This window comes from Danio rerio, chromosome 11, assembly GCF_049306965.1.
Source record: "Danio rerio strain Tuebingen ecotype United States chromosome 11, GRCz12tu, whole genome shotgun sequence".
Taxonomy (NCBI): Eukaryota; Metazoa; Chordata; class Actinopteri; order Cypriniformes; family Danionidae; genus Danio; species Danio rerio.
The window spans coordinates 26,019,350-26,040,374 of NC_133186.1; the positions used below are offsets into that span (position 1 = coordinate 26,019,350).

The following is a 21,025-nucleotide window of genomic DNA, read 5'->3' on the forward strand; positions in this document are numbered from 1 at the left end:
TCAAGATTAAAATTAATTTATGTTGATCCTGGACCATCAAGATTAAAGCTCACTTCTGTTGATCCTGGACCATCAAGATTAAAATTCACTTATGTTGATCCTGGACCATCAAGATTAAAATTAATTTATGTTGATCCTGGACCATCAAGAATAAAATTCACTGATATTGATCCTGGACCATCAAGAATAAAATTAATTTATGTTGATCCTGGACCATCAAGATTAAAGCTCACTTCTGTTGATCCTGGACCATCAAGATTAAAATTCACTTCTGTTGATCCTGGACCATCAAGATTAAAATTAATTTATGTTGATCCTGGACCATCAAGATTAAAATTAATTTATGTTGATCCTGGACCATCAAGATTATAAATTCACTTCTGTTGATCCTGGACCATCAAGATTAAAATTCACTTATGTTGATCCTGGACCATCAAGATTAAAATTAATTTATGTTGATCCTGGACCATCAAGATTAAAATTCACTTATGTTGATCCTGGACCATCAAGAATAAAATTCACTATTGTTGATCCTGGACCATCAAGATAAAAATTCACTTATGTTGATCCTGGACCATCAAGAATAAAATTCACTAATGTTGATCCTGGACCATCAAGTTTAAAATTCACTTATGTTGATCCTGGACCATCAAGTTTAAAATTAATTAATGTTGATCCTGGACCAGCAAGATTAAAATTCACTTATGTTGATCCTGGATCATCAAGTTTAAAATAATTAATGTTGATCCTGGACCATCAAGATTAAAATTCACTCATGTTGATCCTGGACCATCAAGAATAAAATTCACTAATGTTGATCCTGGACCATCAAGAATAAAATTCACTAATGTTGATCCTGGACCATCAAGATTAAAATTCACTAATGTTGATCCTGGACCATCAAGATTAATATTCACTTATGTTGATCCTGGACCATCAAGAATAAAATTCACTGATATTGATCCTGGACCATCAAGAATAAAATTCACTAATGTTGATCCTGGACCATCAAGATTATAAATTCACTAATGTTGATCCTGGACCATCAAGATTAAAATTCACTAATGTTGATCCTGGACCATCAAGATTAAAATTCACTAATGTTGATCCTGGACCATCAAGATTAATATTCACTTATGTTGATCCTGGACCATCAAGAATAAAATTTACTTATGTTGATCCTGGACCATCAAGAATAAAATTCACTGATATTGATCCTGGACCATCAAGAATAAAATTCACTAATGTTGATCCTGGACCATCAAAATTAAAATTCACTAATGGTGATCCTGGACCATCAAGATTAAAATTCACTAATGGTGATCCTGGACCATCAAGATTAAAATTCACTAATGTTTATCCTGGACCATCAAGAATAAAATTCACTAATGTTGATCCTGGACCATCAAGATTAAAATGCATTTATGTTGATCCTGGACCATCAAGGTTAAAATTTACTTATGTTGATCCTGGACCATCAAGATTAAAATTCACTAATGTTGATCCTGGACCATCAAGATTAAAATTCACTAATGGTGATCCTGGACCAGCAAGATTATAAATTCACTTATGTTGATCCTGGACCAGCAAGATTATAAATTCACTTATGTTGATCCTGGACCATCAAGAATAAAATTCACTAATGTTGATCCTGGACCATCAAGAATAAAATTCACTTATGTTGATCCTGGACCATCAAGATTATAAATTCACTAATGGTGATCCTGGACCATCAAGATTAAAATTCACTAATATTGATCCTGGACCATCAAGAATAAAATTCACTTATGTTGATCCTGGACCATCAAGATTATAAATTCACTTATGTTGATCCTGGACCATCAAGAATAAAATTAACCAATGTTGATCCTGGACCATCAAGATTAAAAATCACTAATGTTGATCCTGGACCATCAAGATTAAAATTCACTAATGTTGATCCTGGACCAAGAAGATTATAAATTAATTAATGGTGATCCTGGACCATCAAGAATAAAATTTACTTATGTTGATCCTGGACCATCAAGATTAAAATTCACTAATGGTGATCCTGGACCATCAAGATTAAAATTCACTAATGTTGATCCTGGACCATCAAGAGTAAAATTCACTTACGTTGATCCTTGACCATCAAGAATAAAATTAACCAATGTTGATCCTGGACCATCAAGATTAAAGTTCACTTATGTTGATCCTGGACCATCAAGATTAAAGTTCACTTATGTTGATCCTGGACCATCAAGAATAAAATTAACCGATGTTGATCCTGGACCATCAAGATTATAAATTTATTAATGTTGATCCTGGATCATCAAGATGAAAATTTACTGATGTTGATCCTGGACCATCAACATTATAAATACACTTATGTTGATCCTGGACCATCAAGGTTAAAATTTACTTATGTTGATCCAGGACCATCAAGATTAAAATTCACTAATGGTGATCCTGGACCATCAAGATTAAAATTCACTAATGTTGATCCTGGACCATCAAGAATAAAATTCATTAATGGTGATCCTGGACCGTCAAGATTAAAATTCACTAATGGTGATCCTGGACCATCAAGATTAAAATTCACTAATGTTGATCCTGGACCATCAAGAATAAAATTAACCAATGTTGATCCTGGACCATCAAGATTAAAATTCACTCATGTTGATCCTTGACCATCAAGATTGAAATTCACTTATGTTGATCCTGGACCATCAAGATTATAAATTCACTAATGGTGATCCTGGACCATCAAGATTAAAATTCACTAATGGTGATCCTGGACCATCAAGATTAAAATTCACTAATGTTGATCCTGGACCATCAAGGTTAAAATTTACTTATGTTGATCCTGGACCAAGAAGAATATAAATTAATTAATGTTGATCCTGGACCATCAAGATTATAAATTCACTTATGTTGATCCTGGACCATCAAGGTTAAAATTCACTTATGTTGATCCTGGACCATCAAGAATAAAATTAACCAATGTTGATCCTGGACCATCAAGATTAAAATTAACCAATGTTGATCCTTGACCATCAAGATTAAAATTCACTAATGTTGATCCTGGACCATCAAGATTAAAGTTCACTTATGTTGATCCTGGACCATCAAGAATAAAATTCACTAATGTTGATCCTGGATCATCAAGATGAAAATTTACTGATGTTGATCCTGGACCATCAACATTATAAATACACTTATGTTGATCCTGGACCATCAAGATTAAAATTCACTTATGTTGATCCTGGACCATCAAGAGTAAAATTCACTTACGTTGATCCTTGAACATCAAGAATAAAATTAACCAATGTTGATCCTGGACCATCAAGATTATAAATTTATTAATGTTGATCCTGGATCATCAAGATGAAAATTTACTGATGTTGATCCTGGACCATCAACATTATAAATACCCTTATGTTGATCCTGGACCATTAAGGTTAAAATTTACTTATGTTGATCCAGGACCATCAAGATTAAAATTCCCTAATGGTGATCCTGGACCATCAAGATTAAAATTCACTAATGTTGATCCTGGACCATCAAGAATAAAATTCACTAATGGTGATCCTGGACCATCAAGATTAAAATTCACTAATGGTGATCCTGGACCATCAAGATTAAAATTCACTAATGTTGATCCTGGACCAAGAAGATTATAAATTAATTAATGTTGATCCTGGACCATCAAGATTAAAATTCACTAACGGTGATCCTGGACCAAGAAGATTATAAATTAATTTATGGTGATCCTGGACCATCAAGATTAAAATTCACTAATGGTGATCCTGGACCAAGAAGATTATAAATTAATTAATGGTGATCCTGGACCATCAAGATTAAAATTCACTAATGGTGATCCTGGACCATCAAGATTAAAATTCACTAATGTTGATCCTGGACCATCAAGAATAAAATTAACCAATGTTGATCCTGGACCATCAAGATTAAAATTAACCAATGTTGATCCTGGACCATCAAGAATAAAATTCACTAATGTTGATCCTGGACCATCAACATTATAAATTCACTCATGTTGATCCTTGACCATCAAAATTGAAATTCACTGATATTGATCCTGGACCATCAAGATTAAAATTCACTAATGTTGATCCTGGACCATCAAGAATAAAATTCACTTATGTTGATCCTGGACCATCAAGAATAAAATTCACTTATGTTGATCCTGGACCATCAAGATTATAAATTCACTAATGGTGATCCTGGACCATCAAGATTAAAATTCACTAATGGTGATCCTGGACCATCAAGATTAAAATTCACTAATGTTGATCCTGGACCATCAAGGTTAAAATTTACTTATGTTGATCCTGGACCAAGAAGAATATAAATTAATTAATGTTGATCCTGGACCATCAAGATTATAAATTCACTTATGTTGATCCTGGACCATCAAGAATAAAATTAACCAATGTTGATCCTGGACCATCAAGATTAAAATTAACCAATGTTGATCCTTGACCATCAAGATTAAAATTCACTAATGTTGATCCTGGACCATCAAGATTAAAATTCACTAATGTTGATCCTGGACCATCAAGATTAAAGTTCACTTATGTTGATCCTGGACCATCAAGAATAAAATTCACTAATGTTGATCCTGGACCATCAAGATTATAAATTCACTAATGGTGATCCTGGACCATCAAGATTATAAATTCACTTATGTTGATCCTGGACCATCAAGGTTAAAATTCACTTATGTTGATCCTGGACCATCAAGAATAAAATTAACCAATGTTGATCCTGGACCATAAAGGTTAAAATTCACTAATGTTGATCCTGGACCATCAAGATTAAAATTCACTAATGTTGATCCTGGACCATCAAGATTATAAATTCACTAATGGTGATCCTGGACCATCAAGATTAAAATTCACTAATGTTGATCCTGGACCATCAAGATTAAAATTCACTAATGGTGATCCTGGACCATCAAGATTAAAATTCACTTATGTTGATCCTGGACCATCAAGAATAAAATTCACTTACGTTGATCCTGGACCATTAAGAATAAAATTCACTTACGTTGATCCTGGACCATCAAGATTAAAGTTCACTTATGTTGATCCTGGACCATCAAGATTAAGGTTCACTTATGTTGATCCTGGACCATCAAGAATAAAATTAACCAATGTTGATCCTGGACCATCAAGGTTAAAATTTACTTATGTTGATCCAGGACCATCAAGATTAAAATTCACTAATGGTGATCCTGGACCATCAAGATTAAAATTCACTAATGTTGATCCTGGACCATCAAGAATAAAATTCACTAATGTTGATCCTGGACCATCAAAATTAAAATTCACTAATGGTGATCCTGGACCATCAAGATTAAAATTCACTAATGGTGATCCTGGACCATCAAGATTAAAATTCACTAATGTTTATCCTGGACCATCAAGAATAAAATTCACTAATGTTGATCCTGGACCATCAAGATTAAAATGCATTTATGTTGATCCTGGACCATCAAGGTTAAAATTTACTTATGTTGATCCTGGACCATCAAGATTAAAATTCACTAATGTTGATCCTGGACCATCAAGATTAAAATTCACTAATGGTGATCCTGGACCATCAAGATTATAAATTCACTTATGTTGATCCTGGACCATCAAGAATAAAATTAACCAATGTTGATCCTGGACCATCAAGATTAAAATTCACTAATGTTGATCCTGGACCATCAACATTATAAATTCACTAATGTTGATCCTGGACCATCAAGATTAAAATTCACTAATGTTGATCCTGGACCATCAAGATTATAAATTCACTAATGGTGATCCTGGACCATCAAGATTAAAATTCACTAATGTTGATCCTGGACCATCAAGATTAAAATTCACTAATGGTGATCCTGGACCATCAAGATTAAAATTCACTTATGTTGATCCTGGACCATCAAGAATAAAATTCACTTATGTTGATCCTGGACCATCAAGAGTAAAATTCACTTACGTTGATCCTGGACCATCAAGAATAAAATTCACTTACGTTGATCCTGGACCATCAAGATTAAAGTTCACTTATGTTGATCCTGGACCATCAAGGTTAAAATTTACTTATGTTGATCCAGGACCATCAAGAATAAAATTCACTAATAGTGATCCTGGACCATCAAGATTAAAATTCACTAATGGTGATCCTGGACCATTAAGATTAAAATTCACTAATAGTGATCCTGGACCATCAAGAATAACATTCACTAATGGTGATCCTGGACCATCAAGAATAAAATTCACTTATGTTGATCCTGGACCATCAAGATTATAAATTCACTAATGGTGATCCTGGACCATCAAGATTAAAATTCACTAATGTTGATCCTGGACCATCAAGATTAAAATTCACTAATGTTGATCCTGGACCATCAAGAATAAAATTCACTTTTGTTGATCCTGGACCATCAAGATTATAAATTCACTAATGGTGATCCTGGACCATCAAGATTAAAATTCACTCATGTTGATCCTGGACCATCAAGATTAAAATTCACTAATGTTGATCCTGGACCATCAAGATTAAAATTCATTTATGTTGATCCTGGACCATCAAGGTTAAAATTTACTTATGTTGATCCTGGACCATCAAGATTAAAATTCACTATTGTTGATCCTGGACCATCAAGAATAAAATTCACTTTTGTTGATCCTGGACCATCAAGGTTAAAATTTACTTATGTTGATCCTGGACCATCAAGATTAAAATTCACTATTGTTGATCCTGGACCATCAAGATTAAAATTCACTAATGGTGATCCTGGACCATCAAGATTAAAATTCACTAATGTTGATCCTGGACCATCAAGGTTAAAATTTACTTATGTTGATCCTGGACCAAGAAGATTATAAATTATTTAATGTTGATCCTGGACCATCAAGATTATAAATTCACTAATGGTGATCCTGGACCATCAAGATTATAAATTCACTTATGTTGATCCTGGACCATCAAGGTTAAAATTCACTTATGTTGATCCTGGACCATCAAGAATAAAATTAACCAATGTTGATCCTGGACCATCAAGGTTAAGATTCACTAATGTTGATCCTGGACCAAGAAGATTATAAATTATTTAATGTTGATCCTGGACCATCAAGATTATAAATTCACTAATGGTGATCCTGGACCATCAAGATTAAAATTCACTAATGTTGATCCTGGACCATCAAGATTAAAATTCACTAATGGTGATCCTGGACTATCAAGATTAAAATTCACTTATGTTGATCCTGGACCATCAAGAATAAAATTCACTTTTGTTGATCCTGGACCATCAAGAATAAAATTCACTTACGTTGATCCTGGACCATCAAGATTAAAGTTCACTTATGTTGATCCTGGACCATCAAGATTAAAGTTCACTTTTGTTGATCCTGGACCATCAAGAATAAAATTAACCAATGTTGATCCTGGATCATCAAGATGAAAATTTACTGATGTTGATCCTGGACCATCAACATTATAAATACACTTATGTTGATCCTGGACCATCAAGGTTAAAATTTACTTATGTTGATCCAGGACCATCAAGATTAAAATTCACTAATGGTGATCCTGGACCATCAAGAATAAAATTCACTAATAGTGATCCTGGACCATCAAGAATAAAATTCACTAATAGTGATCCTGGACCATCAAGAATAAAATTCACTATTGTTTATCCTGGACCATCAAGGTTTAAATTTACTTATGTTGATCCTGGACCATCAAGATTAAAATTCACTAATGGTGATCCTGGACCATCAAGATTAAAATTCACCTTTGTTGATCCTGGACCATCAAGAATAAAATTCATTTATGTTGATCCTGGACCATCAAGATTATATTCACTTATGTTGATCCTGGACCATTAAGATTAAAATTTACTTATGTTGATCCTGGACCATCAAGATTAAGGTTCACTTATGTTGATCCTGGACCATCAAGAATAAAATTAACCAATGTTGATCCTGGACCATCAAGGTTAAAATTTACTTATGTTGATCCAGGACCATCAAGATTAAAATTCACTAATGGTGATCCTGGACCATCAAGATTAAAATTCACTAATGTTGATCCTGGACCATCAAGAATAAAATTCACTAATGTTGATCCTGGACCATCAAAATTAAAATTCACTAATGGTGATCCTGGACCAGCAAGATTATAAATTCACTTATGTTGATCCTGGACCATCAAGATTAAAATTCACTCATGTTGATCCTGGACCATCAAGATTAAAATTCACTAATGTTGATCCTGGACCATCAAGATTAAAATTCACTATTGTTGATCCTGGACCATCAAGAATAAAATTCACTTTTGTTGATCCTGGACCATCAAGGTTAAAATTTACTTATGTTGATCCTGGACCATCAAGATTAAAATTCACTATTGTTGATCCTGGACCATCAAGAATAAAATTCACTTTTGTTGATCCTGGACCATCAAGGTTAAAATTTACTTATGTTGATCCTGGACCATCAAGATTAAAATTCACTATTGTTGATCCTGGACCATCAAGATTAAAATTCACTAATGGTGATCCTGGACCATCAAGATTAAAATTCACTAATGTTGATCCTGGACCATCAAGGTTAAAATTTACTTATGTTGATCCTGGACCAAGAAGATTATAAATTATTTAATGTTGATCCTGGACCATCAAGATTATAAATTCACTAATGGTGATCCTGGACCATCAAGATTATAAATTCACTTATGTTGATCCTGGACCATCAAGGTTAAAATTCACTTATGTTGATCCTGGACCATCAAGAATAAAATTAACCAATGTTGATCCTGGACCATCAAGGTTAAAATTCACTAATGTTGATCCTGGACCATCAAGATTAAAATTCACTAATGTTGATCCTGGACCATCAAGATTATAAATTCACTAATGGTGATCCTGGACCATCAAGATTAAAATTCACTAATGTTGATCCTGGACCATCAAGATTAAAATTCACTAATGGTGATCCTGGACCATCAAGATTAAAATTCACTTATGTTGATCCTGGACCATCAAGAATAAAATTCACTTTTGTTGATCCTGGACCATCAAGAATAAAATTCACTTACGTTGATCCTGGACCATCAAGATTAAAGTTCACTTATGTTGATCCTGGACCATCAAGATTAAAGTTCACTTTTGTTGATCCTGGACCATCAAGAATAAAATTAACCAATGTTGATCCTGGATCATCAAGATGAAAATTTACTGATGTTGATCCTGGACCATCAACATTATAAATACACTTATGTTGATCCTGGACCATCAAGGTTAAAATTTACTTATGTTGATCCAGGACCATCAAGATTAAAATTCACTAATGGTGATCCTGGACCATCAAGAATAAAATTCACTAATAGTGATCCTGGACCATCAAGATTAAAATTCACTAATGGTGATCCTGGACCATCAAGATTAAAATTCACTAATAGTGATCCTGGACCATCAAGAATAAAATTCACTAATGGTGATCCTGGACCATCAAGAATAAAATTCACTAATAGTGATCCTGGACCATCAAGAATAAAATTCACTATTGTTTATCCTGGACCATCAAGGTTTAAATTTACTTATGTTGATCCTGGACCATCAAGATTAAAATTCACTAATGGTGATCCTGGACCATCAAGATTAAAATTCACCTTTGTTGATCCTGGACCATCAAGAATAAAATTCATTTATGTTGATCCTGGACCATCAAGATTAATATTCACTTATGTTGATCCTGGACCATTAAGATTAAAATTTACTTATGTTGATCCTGGACCATCAAGATTAAGGTTCACTTATGTTGATCCTGGACCATCAAGAATAAAATTCACCAATGTTGATCCTGGACCATCAAGGTTAAAATTTACTTATGTTGATCCAGGACCATCAAGATTAAAATTCACTAATGGTGATCCTGGACCATCAAGATTAAAATTCACTAATGTTGATCCTGGACCATCAAGAATAAAATTCACTAATGTTGATCCTGGACCATCAAAATTAAAATTCACTAATGGTGATCCTGGACCATCAAGATTAAAATTCACTAATGGTGATCCTGGACCATCAAGATTAAAATTCACAAATGTTTATCCTGGACCATCAAGATTAAAATGCATTTATGTTGATCCTGGACCATCAAGATTAAAATGCATTTATGTTGATCCTGGACCATCAAGGTTAAAATTTACTTATGTTGATCCTGGACCATCAAGATTAAAATTCACTAATGTTGATCCTGGACCATCAAGATTAAAATTCACTAATGTTGATCCTGGACCATCAAGATTAAAATTCACTAATGGTGATCCTGGACCAGCAAGATTATAAATTCACTTATGTTGATCCTGGACCATCAAGATTATAAATTCACTTATGTTGATCCTGGACCATCAAGAATAAAATTAACCAATGTTGATCCTAGACCATCAAGATTATAAATTCACTAATGGTGATCCTGGACCATCAAGATTAAAATTCACTAATGTTGATCCTGGACCATCAAGATTAAAATTCACTAATGTTGATCCTGGACCAAGAAGATTATAAATTAATTAATGGTGATCCTGGACCATCAAGATTAAAATTCACTAATGTTGATCCTGGACCATCAAGATTAAAATTTACTTTTGTTGATCCTGGACCATCAAGATTAAAATTCACTTATGTTGATCCTGGACCATCAAGATTATAAATTCACTTATGTTGATCTTGGACCATCAAGAATAAAATTAACCAATGTTGATCCTGGACCATCAAGATTAAAATTCACTAATGGTGATCCTGGACCATCAAGATTAAAATTCACTAATGTTGATCCTGGACCATCAAGAATAAAATTCACTAATCGTGATCCTGGACCATCAAGATTAAAATTCACTAATGGTGATCCTGGACCATCAAGATTAAAATTCACTAACGTTGATCCTGGACCATCAAGATTAAAATTCATTTATGTTGATCCTGGACCAAGAAGATTATAAATTAATTAATGTTGATCCTGGACCATCAAGATTAAAATTCACTAATGGTGATCCTGGACCATCAAGATTAAAATTCACTAATGTTGATCCTGGACCATCAAGATTAAAATTCACCTTTGTTGATCCTGGACCATCAAGATTATAAATTCTCTTATGGTGATCCTGGACCATCAAGAATAAAATTAACCAATGTTGATCCTGGACCATCAAGATTAAAGTTCACTTATGTTGATCCTGGACCATCAAGAGTAAAATTAACCAATGTTGATCCTGGACCATCAAGATTATAAATTCACTAATGTTGATCCTGGACCATCAAGATTATAAATTCACTAATGTTGATCCTGGACCATCAACATTATAAATACACTTATGTTGATCCTGGACCATCAAGATTAAAATTTACTTATGTTGATCCTGGACCATCAAGATTAAAATTCATTTATGTCGATCCTGGACCTTCAAGATTAAAATTCACTAATGGTGATCCTGGACCATCAAGATTAAAATTCACTAATGTTGATCCTGGACCATCAAGAGTAAAATTCACTTATGTTGATCCTGGACCATCAAGAATAAAATTAACCAATGTTGATCCTGGACCATCAACATTATAAATACACTTATGTTGATCCTGGACCATCAAGGTTAAAATTTACTTATGTTGATCCAGGACCATCAAGATTAAAATTCCCTAATGGTGATCCTGGACCATCAAGATTAAAATTCACTAATGTTGATCCTGGACCATCAAGAATAAAATTCACTAATGGTGATCCTGGACCATCAAGATTAAAATTCACTAATGGTGATCCTGGACCATCAAGATTAAAATTCACTAATGTTGATCCTGGACCAAGAAGATTATAAATTAATTAATGTTGATCCTGGACCATCAAGATTAAAATTCACTAATGGTGATCTTGGACCAAGAAGATTATAAATTAATTAATGGTGATCCTGGACCATCAAGATTAAAATTCACTAATGGTGATCCTGGACCATCAAGATTAAAATTCACTAATGTTGATCCTGGACCATCAAGAATAAAATTCACTAATGTTGATCCTGGACCATCAACACTATAAATTCACTCATGTTGATCCTTGACCATCAAAATTGAAATTCACTGATATTGATCCTGGACCATCAAGATTAAAATTCACTAATGTTGATCCTGGACCATCAAGAATAAAATTCACTTATGTTGATCCTGGACCATCAAGAATAAAATTCACTTATGTTGATCCTGGACCATCAAGATTATAAATTCACTAATGGTGATCCTGGACCATCAAGATTAAAATTCACTAATGGTGATCCTGGACCATCAAGATTAAAATTCACTAATGTTGATCCTGGACCATCAAGGTTAAAATTTACTTATGTTGATCCTGGACCAAGAAGAATATAAATTAATTAATGTTGATCCTGGACCATCAAGATTATAAATTCACTTATGTTGATCCTGGACCATCAAGAATAAAATTAACCAATGTTGATCCTGGACCATCAAGATTAAAATTAACCAATGTTGATCCTTGACCATCAAGATTAAAATTCACTAATGTTGATCCTGGACCATCAAGATTAAAATTCACTAATGTTGATCCTGGACCATCAAGATTAAAGTTCACTTATGTTGATCCTGGACCATCAAGAATAAAATTCACTAATGTTGATCCTGGATCATCAAGATTAAAATTTACTTATGTTGATCCTGGACCATCAAGATTAAAATTCATTTATGTAGATCCTGGACCATCAAGATTAAAATTCACTAATGGTGATCCTGGACCATCAAGATTAAAATTCACTAATGTTGATCCTGGACCATCAAGATTAAAATTTACTTATGTTGATCCTGGACCATCAAGAATAAAATTAACCAATGTTGATCCTTGACCATCAAGAATAAAATTCACTTATGTTGATCCTGGACCATCAAGAATAAAATTAACCAATGTTGATCCTGGACCATCAAGATTATAAATTTATTAATGTTGATCCTGGATCATCAAGATGAAAATTTACTGATGTTGATCCTGGACCATCAACATTATGAATACACTTATGTTGATCCTGGACCATCAAGGTTAAAATTGACTTATGTTGATTCAGGACCATCAAGATTAAAATTCACTAATGTTGATCCTGGACCATCAAGAATAAAATTCACTAATGTTGATCCTGGACCACCAAGAATAAAATTCACTAATGGTGATCCTGGACCATCAAGATTAAAATTCACTAATGGTGATCCTGGACCATCAAGATTAAAATTCACTAATGTTTATCCTGGACCATCAAGACTAAAATTCACTAATGTTGATCCTGGACCATCAAGATTAAAATTCATTTATGTTGATCCTGGACCAAGAAGATTATAAATTAATTAATGTTGATCCTGGACCATCAAGATTAAAATTCACTAATGTTGATCCTGGACCAAGAAGATTATAAATTAATTAATGTTGATCCTGGACCATCAAGATTAAAATTCACTAATGGTGATCCTGGACCATCAAGATTAAAATTCACTAATGTTGATCCTGGACCATCAAGATTAAAATTCATTTATGTTGATCCTGGACCATCAAGATTAATATTCACTTATGTTGATCCTGGACCATCAAGATTAAAATTCACTAATGGTGATCCTGGACCATCAAGATTATAAATTCTCTTATGGTGATCCTGGACCATCAAGATTATAAATTCTCTTATGTTGATCCTGGACCATCAAGAATAAAATTCACTTATGTTGATCCTGGACCATCAAGATTAAAATTCACTAATGGTGATCCTGGACCATCAAGAGTAAAATTCACTTATGTTGATCCTGGACCATCAAGATTAAAATTCACTAATGGTGATCCTGGACCATCAAGATTATAAATTCACTAATGGTGATCCTGGACCATCAAGATTATAAATTCACTTATGTTGATCCTGGACCATCAATAATAAAATTCACTAATGTTGATCCTAGACCATCAAGATTACAAATTTATTAATGTTGATCCTGGATCATCAAGATGAAAATTTACTGATGTTGATCCTGGATCATCAACATTATAAATACACTTATGTTGATCCTGGACCATCAAGATTATAAATACACTTATGTTGATCCTGGACCATCAAGAATAAAATTCACTAATGTTGATCCTGGACCATCAAGGTTAACATTTACTTATGTTGATCCTGGACCATCAAGAATAAAATTCACTATTGTTGATCCTGGACCATCAAGATTAAAATTCACTAATGTTGATCCTGGACCATCAAGGTTAACATTTACTTATGTTGATCCTGGACCATCAAGATTATAAATTCACTAATGGTGATCCTGGACCATCAAGATTAAAATTCACTAATGGTGATCCTGGACCATCAAGATTAAAATTCACTAATGGTGATCCTGGACCATCAAGATTAAAATTCACTAATGTTGATCCTGGACCATCAAGGTTAAAATTTACTTATGTTGATCCTGGACCAAGAAGATTATAAATTAATTAATGTTGATCCTGGACCATCAAGATTATAAATTCACTAATGGTGATCCTGGACCATCAAGATTATAAATTCACTTATGTTGATCCTGGACCATCAAGATTAAAATTCACTAATGGTGATCCTGGACCAGCAAGATTATAAATTCACTTATGTTGATCCTGGACCATCAAGAATAAAATTAACCAATGTTGATCCTGGACCATCAATAATAAAATTCACTAATGTTGATCCTGGACCATCAAGATTACAAATTTATTAATGTTGATCCTGGATCATCAAGATGAAAATTTACTTATGTTGATCCTGGACCATCAAGATTAAAATTCATTTATGTCGATCCTGGACCATCAAGATTAAAATTCACTAATGATGATCCTGGACCAAGAAGATTATAAATTAATTAATGTTGATCCTGGAGTGAATAATCACATAGGATTGTTATACATGTTAATGCACTGATGCCACCTGTGAAGCTTAAATATATATATATATATATATATATATATATATATATATATATATATATATATATATATATATATATATATATAAATGCAGTGCAAACAGGAGATTTGTCTTATTTTTCCAATTAATTTGTTTTGTTTTAATTAAACTTATTTGACTAAGTACCTAAATAAAATTCATATTATTGAAATGTTTGGTAACACTTTAAAATATGGTTATATTATTTTATGCATAAACAATAGATAATAAATTTATTACAGTATTTGGTCATGTTAGTTAACATTAGTAATGAAAATGCATGAAAGTATTGTTCATACGTAGTTCATGTTAGTAAATGCATTAATTAATGAACCTTATTGTCTGTTTTATTGTAACTGTTTAATTCATACAAAAATAACAATAAAAATAAGTCAAATGTTTTTTTAAATAATACTGTTAATCATATTATTTATCATTTTTTTTAAATATTATATTAATATAATTATAAAGTACATTTCATACACAATGGTAATTTAAAGGGCTTTACATAAACAGGAATAAATGAAACACGAAAATTAAAAATGATTAAAATTTGTTCAAACAGATTAAAATGTGTTTAAACAGGTTTTAAAATTAGAAAGACGTAATAGTGTGGATAATCTGTCGGACATAGCACAGTGCTCATTCAGTAAAGGCACAACTAAACAGAGTGTTTTCAGTTTTGATTTGAATGTGCCTAATGTTGGAGCACATCTGGGCGTGGAAGATGAAGGCGAATTCACCCTGCTTTGTCTAAATTGCTAGGTTATATGGTCCTACTGATCTGAGTGATCAGTTAAGTTTGTATTCAATGAGCATATCTGTAATGTTGTGAGGTTCTAGGCCATTTAGTGATTTAAAGACAGTTAGTAATACTTTAAAATCTATTCTGAATGTAACTGGGAGCCAGTGTAAAGACCTGAGGACAGGTGTGATGTGCTCTGGTTTTCTGGTTTTGGTCAGAATCCTGTCAGCAGCGTTCTGGATGAGCTGTAACTGTCTGACTGTCTTTTTGGGAAGGCCAGTGAGGAGTCCATTACAGTAATCCACTCTGCTGCTGATAAAAGCATGAACAAGTTTCTCTAAGTCTTCACTGGAAACAAAGGATCTAATTCTTGCAATGTTTCTGAGATGATAGTAAAAAATTAAATAAAAATGCTTCAACAAAAAAAAAAATCTTCTCTGTGGTTGAGTGTATAAAGGGGAGTTTTATGATCTTCAAACTAATTAAAGGAAACAAGTCAACACAATTTACATACAAAAGAAGCCAACAAGACAATTCTGAACTGACAGCCTGTAAAACTATACTGTGGGCTTTCGAGAAAATCAGGACTGGTTAGAGAACATTGTGCTTTTTATTTTTGTTAACCAGTTGTTTACAGTTAAAAAGTAGCAATGTACACTAACCAAGAAAAAACATTTTAATATCAGGTGTAAAATGGACGTGAGAGTAATTATGAGTGCTGGGTTTAGTACAATAACTACAGTAGTACTAAATGTCAGTGTGTTTGATCCACAGGCACTGGAATGATGGTCCAGAACAGCTCAGGCAATTGGAGGACCCCTTGCTGGTCTCTTCTGCTGTTCACTGCGCTTGCTCTCATTGGCTCATCAGGACTGTGATGTGGGCATTTCTTCTGAACGCCACAAAAGATGCAGCAGGTTTTCCTCAGAAGGGCAGGGGGCAGGGTGGGGGGTTCGGGGGTTTTCCTGAGGAATGCAATGTAAGGAGTGGAAGATTCTTTTGTATAAAAATGCTTTTTTACAAGAATGACTGGTCTATGTGGGAGACTTTTTGATTGTGTTATAATTTTAGACGCTTGCCTTATGAAAACTGAAACGTGACAATGGTCATGTCAACATTCGGTTGTAGTTTCTAAAATTCAACAATAACAACATCTCTGTTTGGTGTATAAACTCATGGATGTATTGTTGACATTTCCAAACTCTTTTTTTTAAAACAACTTCATTGCAGCAAGTGGACTGCAAAACGATCCGATTGAATGTTTACGTTTTTTATTTAATACTTTAATTTTTCGTTTGTATTTGTTTGGGTGCCGAGGAAGCAAGAGCGGATCATGAATTTTCTTAACATTGTTTTGTATTGTTGTTGAATGACTGTCGCAGTATTCTAGTTTTGACAGGTGAAAGGCAGCGGTAAAACAGAAGCTCAGATTTGTTTAGTTATTAAAGTGGGCTTTCCAAAGTTATCGCTTCGTTATCTCACTCATTATTATTGCCTTTATTCGTTGCCTTTTTTCTCAACGATTACATAAAAATGACGTCCATAGGTTGATTCTTTCTTTCTTTCTTAGCACATTACAAGAGCGAAACACTGGACATTGAACAAGACCGACGATAACACTCATGGACAAACATGTTAATAATTATCCTATAATATTATCTTTTATTGTAAGGTATTGTTTTCCTCCAAGGACTGAATGGTGATTGTGAAGTGAATGGCTCAATCTTTTGGAGGCTGCATCTTATGATGGAAACATAATCATACTTCGGGTGACAAAGGCCATTTGGCTTAATGAATTAGAATACACGTGTTTTGATTATGTGACATTAGACGGATTTGAGGGTCCTGGGGTCGAGTGTTTGGCAGTTCCTGACTGTTTGTGACCCCTGGTCTAAAATCCACAACTATATGTTTGAAGACATTTGTTTTTTAAAAACCTATATATTTTATTGTATTTATTTTTTTTAAGTTTTATTTTTATTTTTTATATTTTATCTGAAATTTATTTTCCAAATATTTCTTGACATTTTGACTTGCAGTACTGTGGCATTACCTATGAAAGTACAAACGGTGTAGAAGGTCAAATCTGGCAGTATTCAAGTTATTGTCCAGATGCTGAATCTCATTTAGATCAAGAAGGTCAGATTTTCACTTAATTTAATTAGTGCCTATTCAACTGCTTTTCTTTAATATTCTAACATCTTTTCTATTTAACGTTTGTATTTAATGTATTTAATTTTTCTATTTAACATCTACTTGTGTCTGTAAATATATTCATTTTCTGTGTACGAGGAGTGCTTGACTGTTTGAACTAATTAGTTATTTTAAATACACTACCTGACAAAAGTTGTGTCACCTATCCAAGTTTTAGAAAAAACAAATAATAACTCAACTCTAGTTTATTATTTGGCATCAGAAGTGGTTTAAATGAAAGGCAAAGACCTCTAGATTACTCTTATTTTACCTAAATAAAATATGATCATGACTTGATTTTTAAATTATTTAATTAGGACAGTAAAGTCTGACTTTGCTTAGACAAAAGTCTTGTCACTTAACAGAAATAATGTACAGTATAGAATATAAAGTCATGCTGCAGTGGAAAAAGAATGAATATTGTGTTTGACTCCCATAAGCTTGGACAACAGCATTCATACATCTCTGCAATGACTCAAATAACTTATTAAAGTCATCTGGAATGGCAAAGACAGCATTCTTGCAGGACTCCCAAAGTTCATCAAGATTCTCTGGATTCATCTTCAATGCCTTCTTCATCTTACCCCAGAGATGCTCAATAATGTTCATGTCTGGTGACTGGGCTGGCCAATCCTGGAGCACCTTGACCTTTTTTGCTTTCAGGAACTTTGATGTGGAGGCTGAAGTATGAGTAGGAGCGTTATCCTGCTGAAGAATCTGCCCTCTCCTGTGGTTTGTAATGTAATGGGCAGCACAAATGTCTTGATACCTCAGGCTGTTGACGTTACCATCCACTCTGCAGATCTCTCGCACGCCCCCATACTGAAAGTAACCCCAAACCATGTTTTTTCCTTAACCAAATGTGACTGATTTCTTCGAGAATCTTGGGTCCATGCAGGTTCCAATAGGTCTTCTGCAGTATTTGTGATGATTGGGAGGCAGTTCAACAGATGATTCATCTGCAAATTCTGCCACTTTTCCAAAAATCAACTAGAAGTCAAGTTATGAATTCTTACTCTTACAACCGTGATCGACGACAAGACTTTTGTCAGGTAGTGTCAGGTAATGTTCTTGATCACTTTCTTTACCATTATGTCAAGTAATGTCCATGAGATTTTTACTGTAAATTACAATTCCTAATCACTCAGTGGCATTTTAAACCATTTTAGCAAAAAGCTGCACACAACAGCATCATCGGTAGCTTTATAGTGGTTCTAGTCTCAAACCCAGTAGCAAAAAAAAACTACACTTTTTAAATGTATTAAAGTCACATTAGGACTACAAAACCCTAAAACTAGTGTCCTCTTGTTCTTTGTAGTTGTGTTGAATCACACTATGAGTTCACCATGTATTTTCCCCCTCAATACTTTATGTAGTTTGCCCTCTTGTGTTCAATCAGGGCTTCACACACAACTCATCATTTTATAGCCGCTACACAACTTTTCCAAACGGACTGTATGTGCGCTTATGTGAGTCGAATGGCACGCTAGTTTCACTCTGAAGGTCACTCAGGTTGTGATGTCAAGTTGTCTGTTTGATCTACCGTGTACCCCAGTTGTTGTAAAGGTTGAGCCTGTCCAGTGTGGACTGAATGTGAATAATGCAGCACTTGTAAATATTCTTCAGTAATAAAACATTTTGACCGTATTTGAAGACACTGTGTTTTTAGTCGCTTCTATGTTGCACACCTACATGTATGGTTGACTAATGACATGTCTGTAATGCAGACAAGATGATAAATGATGCTTTGTGTCCAGGATGTAGATGATACCACATTTGACAAATCTAAACTCATTTATGGGTCTTAAAAAAAGACTAAAATTAAAATGAGCTTAGTGGTTAACACTTTCGCCTCACAGTAAGAAGGTCGCTGGTTCGAGTCCTGGCTGGGCCAGTTTTTTTTGTGTGGTGTTTGCATGTTCTCGCTTTGTTCATGTGGGTTTCCTCCAGGTGCTCCGGTTCTTTCCACTAGACATGTGGTACAGGTGAATTGAATAAACTAAATTGGCCGTAGTGTATGTGTGTAAATGAGTTTGTATGGATGTTTCCCAGTACTGGGTATCAGCTAGAAGGGCATCCGCTATATAAAGCATATGCTGGATAAGTTGGCGGTTCAAAAGGACTAAGCCAAATTGAATAAGGCTAATAATATTAATAATAAGGTAAAAATAAAATATCCAAATTTGGTAGGCATAGCTGTTTCTTGGTGTAAAAAAGATTTTTAACTGAAAGCTTGTAATTTTATTTAAATTGCCAGTTTTTTATTTATTTACATTTGTTGTCCGATTTATTTGAATCAATGAAATTCTGTTCAAATTGCGTACTGGTTGGCACTAATAGTCTAATGTTTAGGAGTTCCGTTGGTGTTCACTGTGACTCGAGTTCGATTCCCGTTTGGTGATCCTTTGCCTTTCTCTGATCTCAATGCTTTGCTGTTTCTAACCTCCCCTATCATATCCCAAAAAAGTGAAAAAACCCTCAAATAATTATTGAAAACAATGGACTATTAGATTTAATCAGAAAAAAATGATGTTCTAACTCTAGGTTTAACCTAGGATTCAGGAGGAACAATGCAGTTTTCTTCCAGGCCGTGTTACACTAGACCAGCTCTCACCAGAGTGCTCGAGGGTTCATGGGAAGTTGCTCAACCAGTCCACATGTGTTTTGTGTCCCTTGTGGCATTCTGTGGAGGGTGCTCTGGGAGTATGGGGTCAGAGGCGCTCTGTTGAAGGCTGTTTCGCCACTCTATGAACAGAGTAGAAGTTTGGTTTGCATTGCCGGCAATAAGTCAAACCAGTGCATATTGGACTCTGGCAGGGCTGCCCTTTGTCACCAATTCTGATCATAATTTTTATAGGCAGAATTTCAAAGCGCAGCAGGGGTCCGGTTCGGGGACCACAGGATCTCATCTCTGTTATTCGCAAATGATGTTGTTCTGTTGGCTTCATCGAACATGGACCTTCAGCATGCACTGGGGTGGTTTGCTGCCGAGTTTAATGCGGCTGCGATGAGAATCAGCACCTCCCAAGTCCGAGGCCATGGTGATCCACTAGAAAATGGTGATTTGCCATCTCCAGGTTG

General features: G+C 34.2%; 1 protein-coding gene across 1 annotated transcript in view; it reads left to right on the plus strand.

Annotated features, from left to right (window-relative positions):
- Nucleotides 1–17,217, plus strand: part of cntn2 (contactin 2) — a gene marked incomplete at its 5' end in the record, with an annotated part of 92,844 nt that extends 75,627 nt beyond the window's left edge. Inside the window, 1 exon segment of the mRNA NM_131446.1 lies at nucleotides 16,526–17,217. Coding sequence (NP_571521.1) covers nucleotides 16,526–16,629 — 104 coding nt within the window. The 3' untranslated portion in view covers nucleotides 16,630–17,217.
- Nucleotides 17,218–21,025: the final 3,808 nt, after the last annotated feature.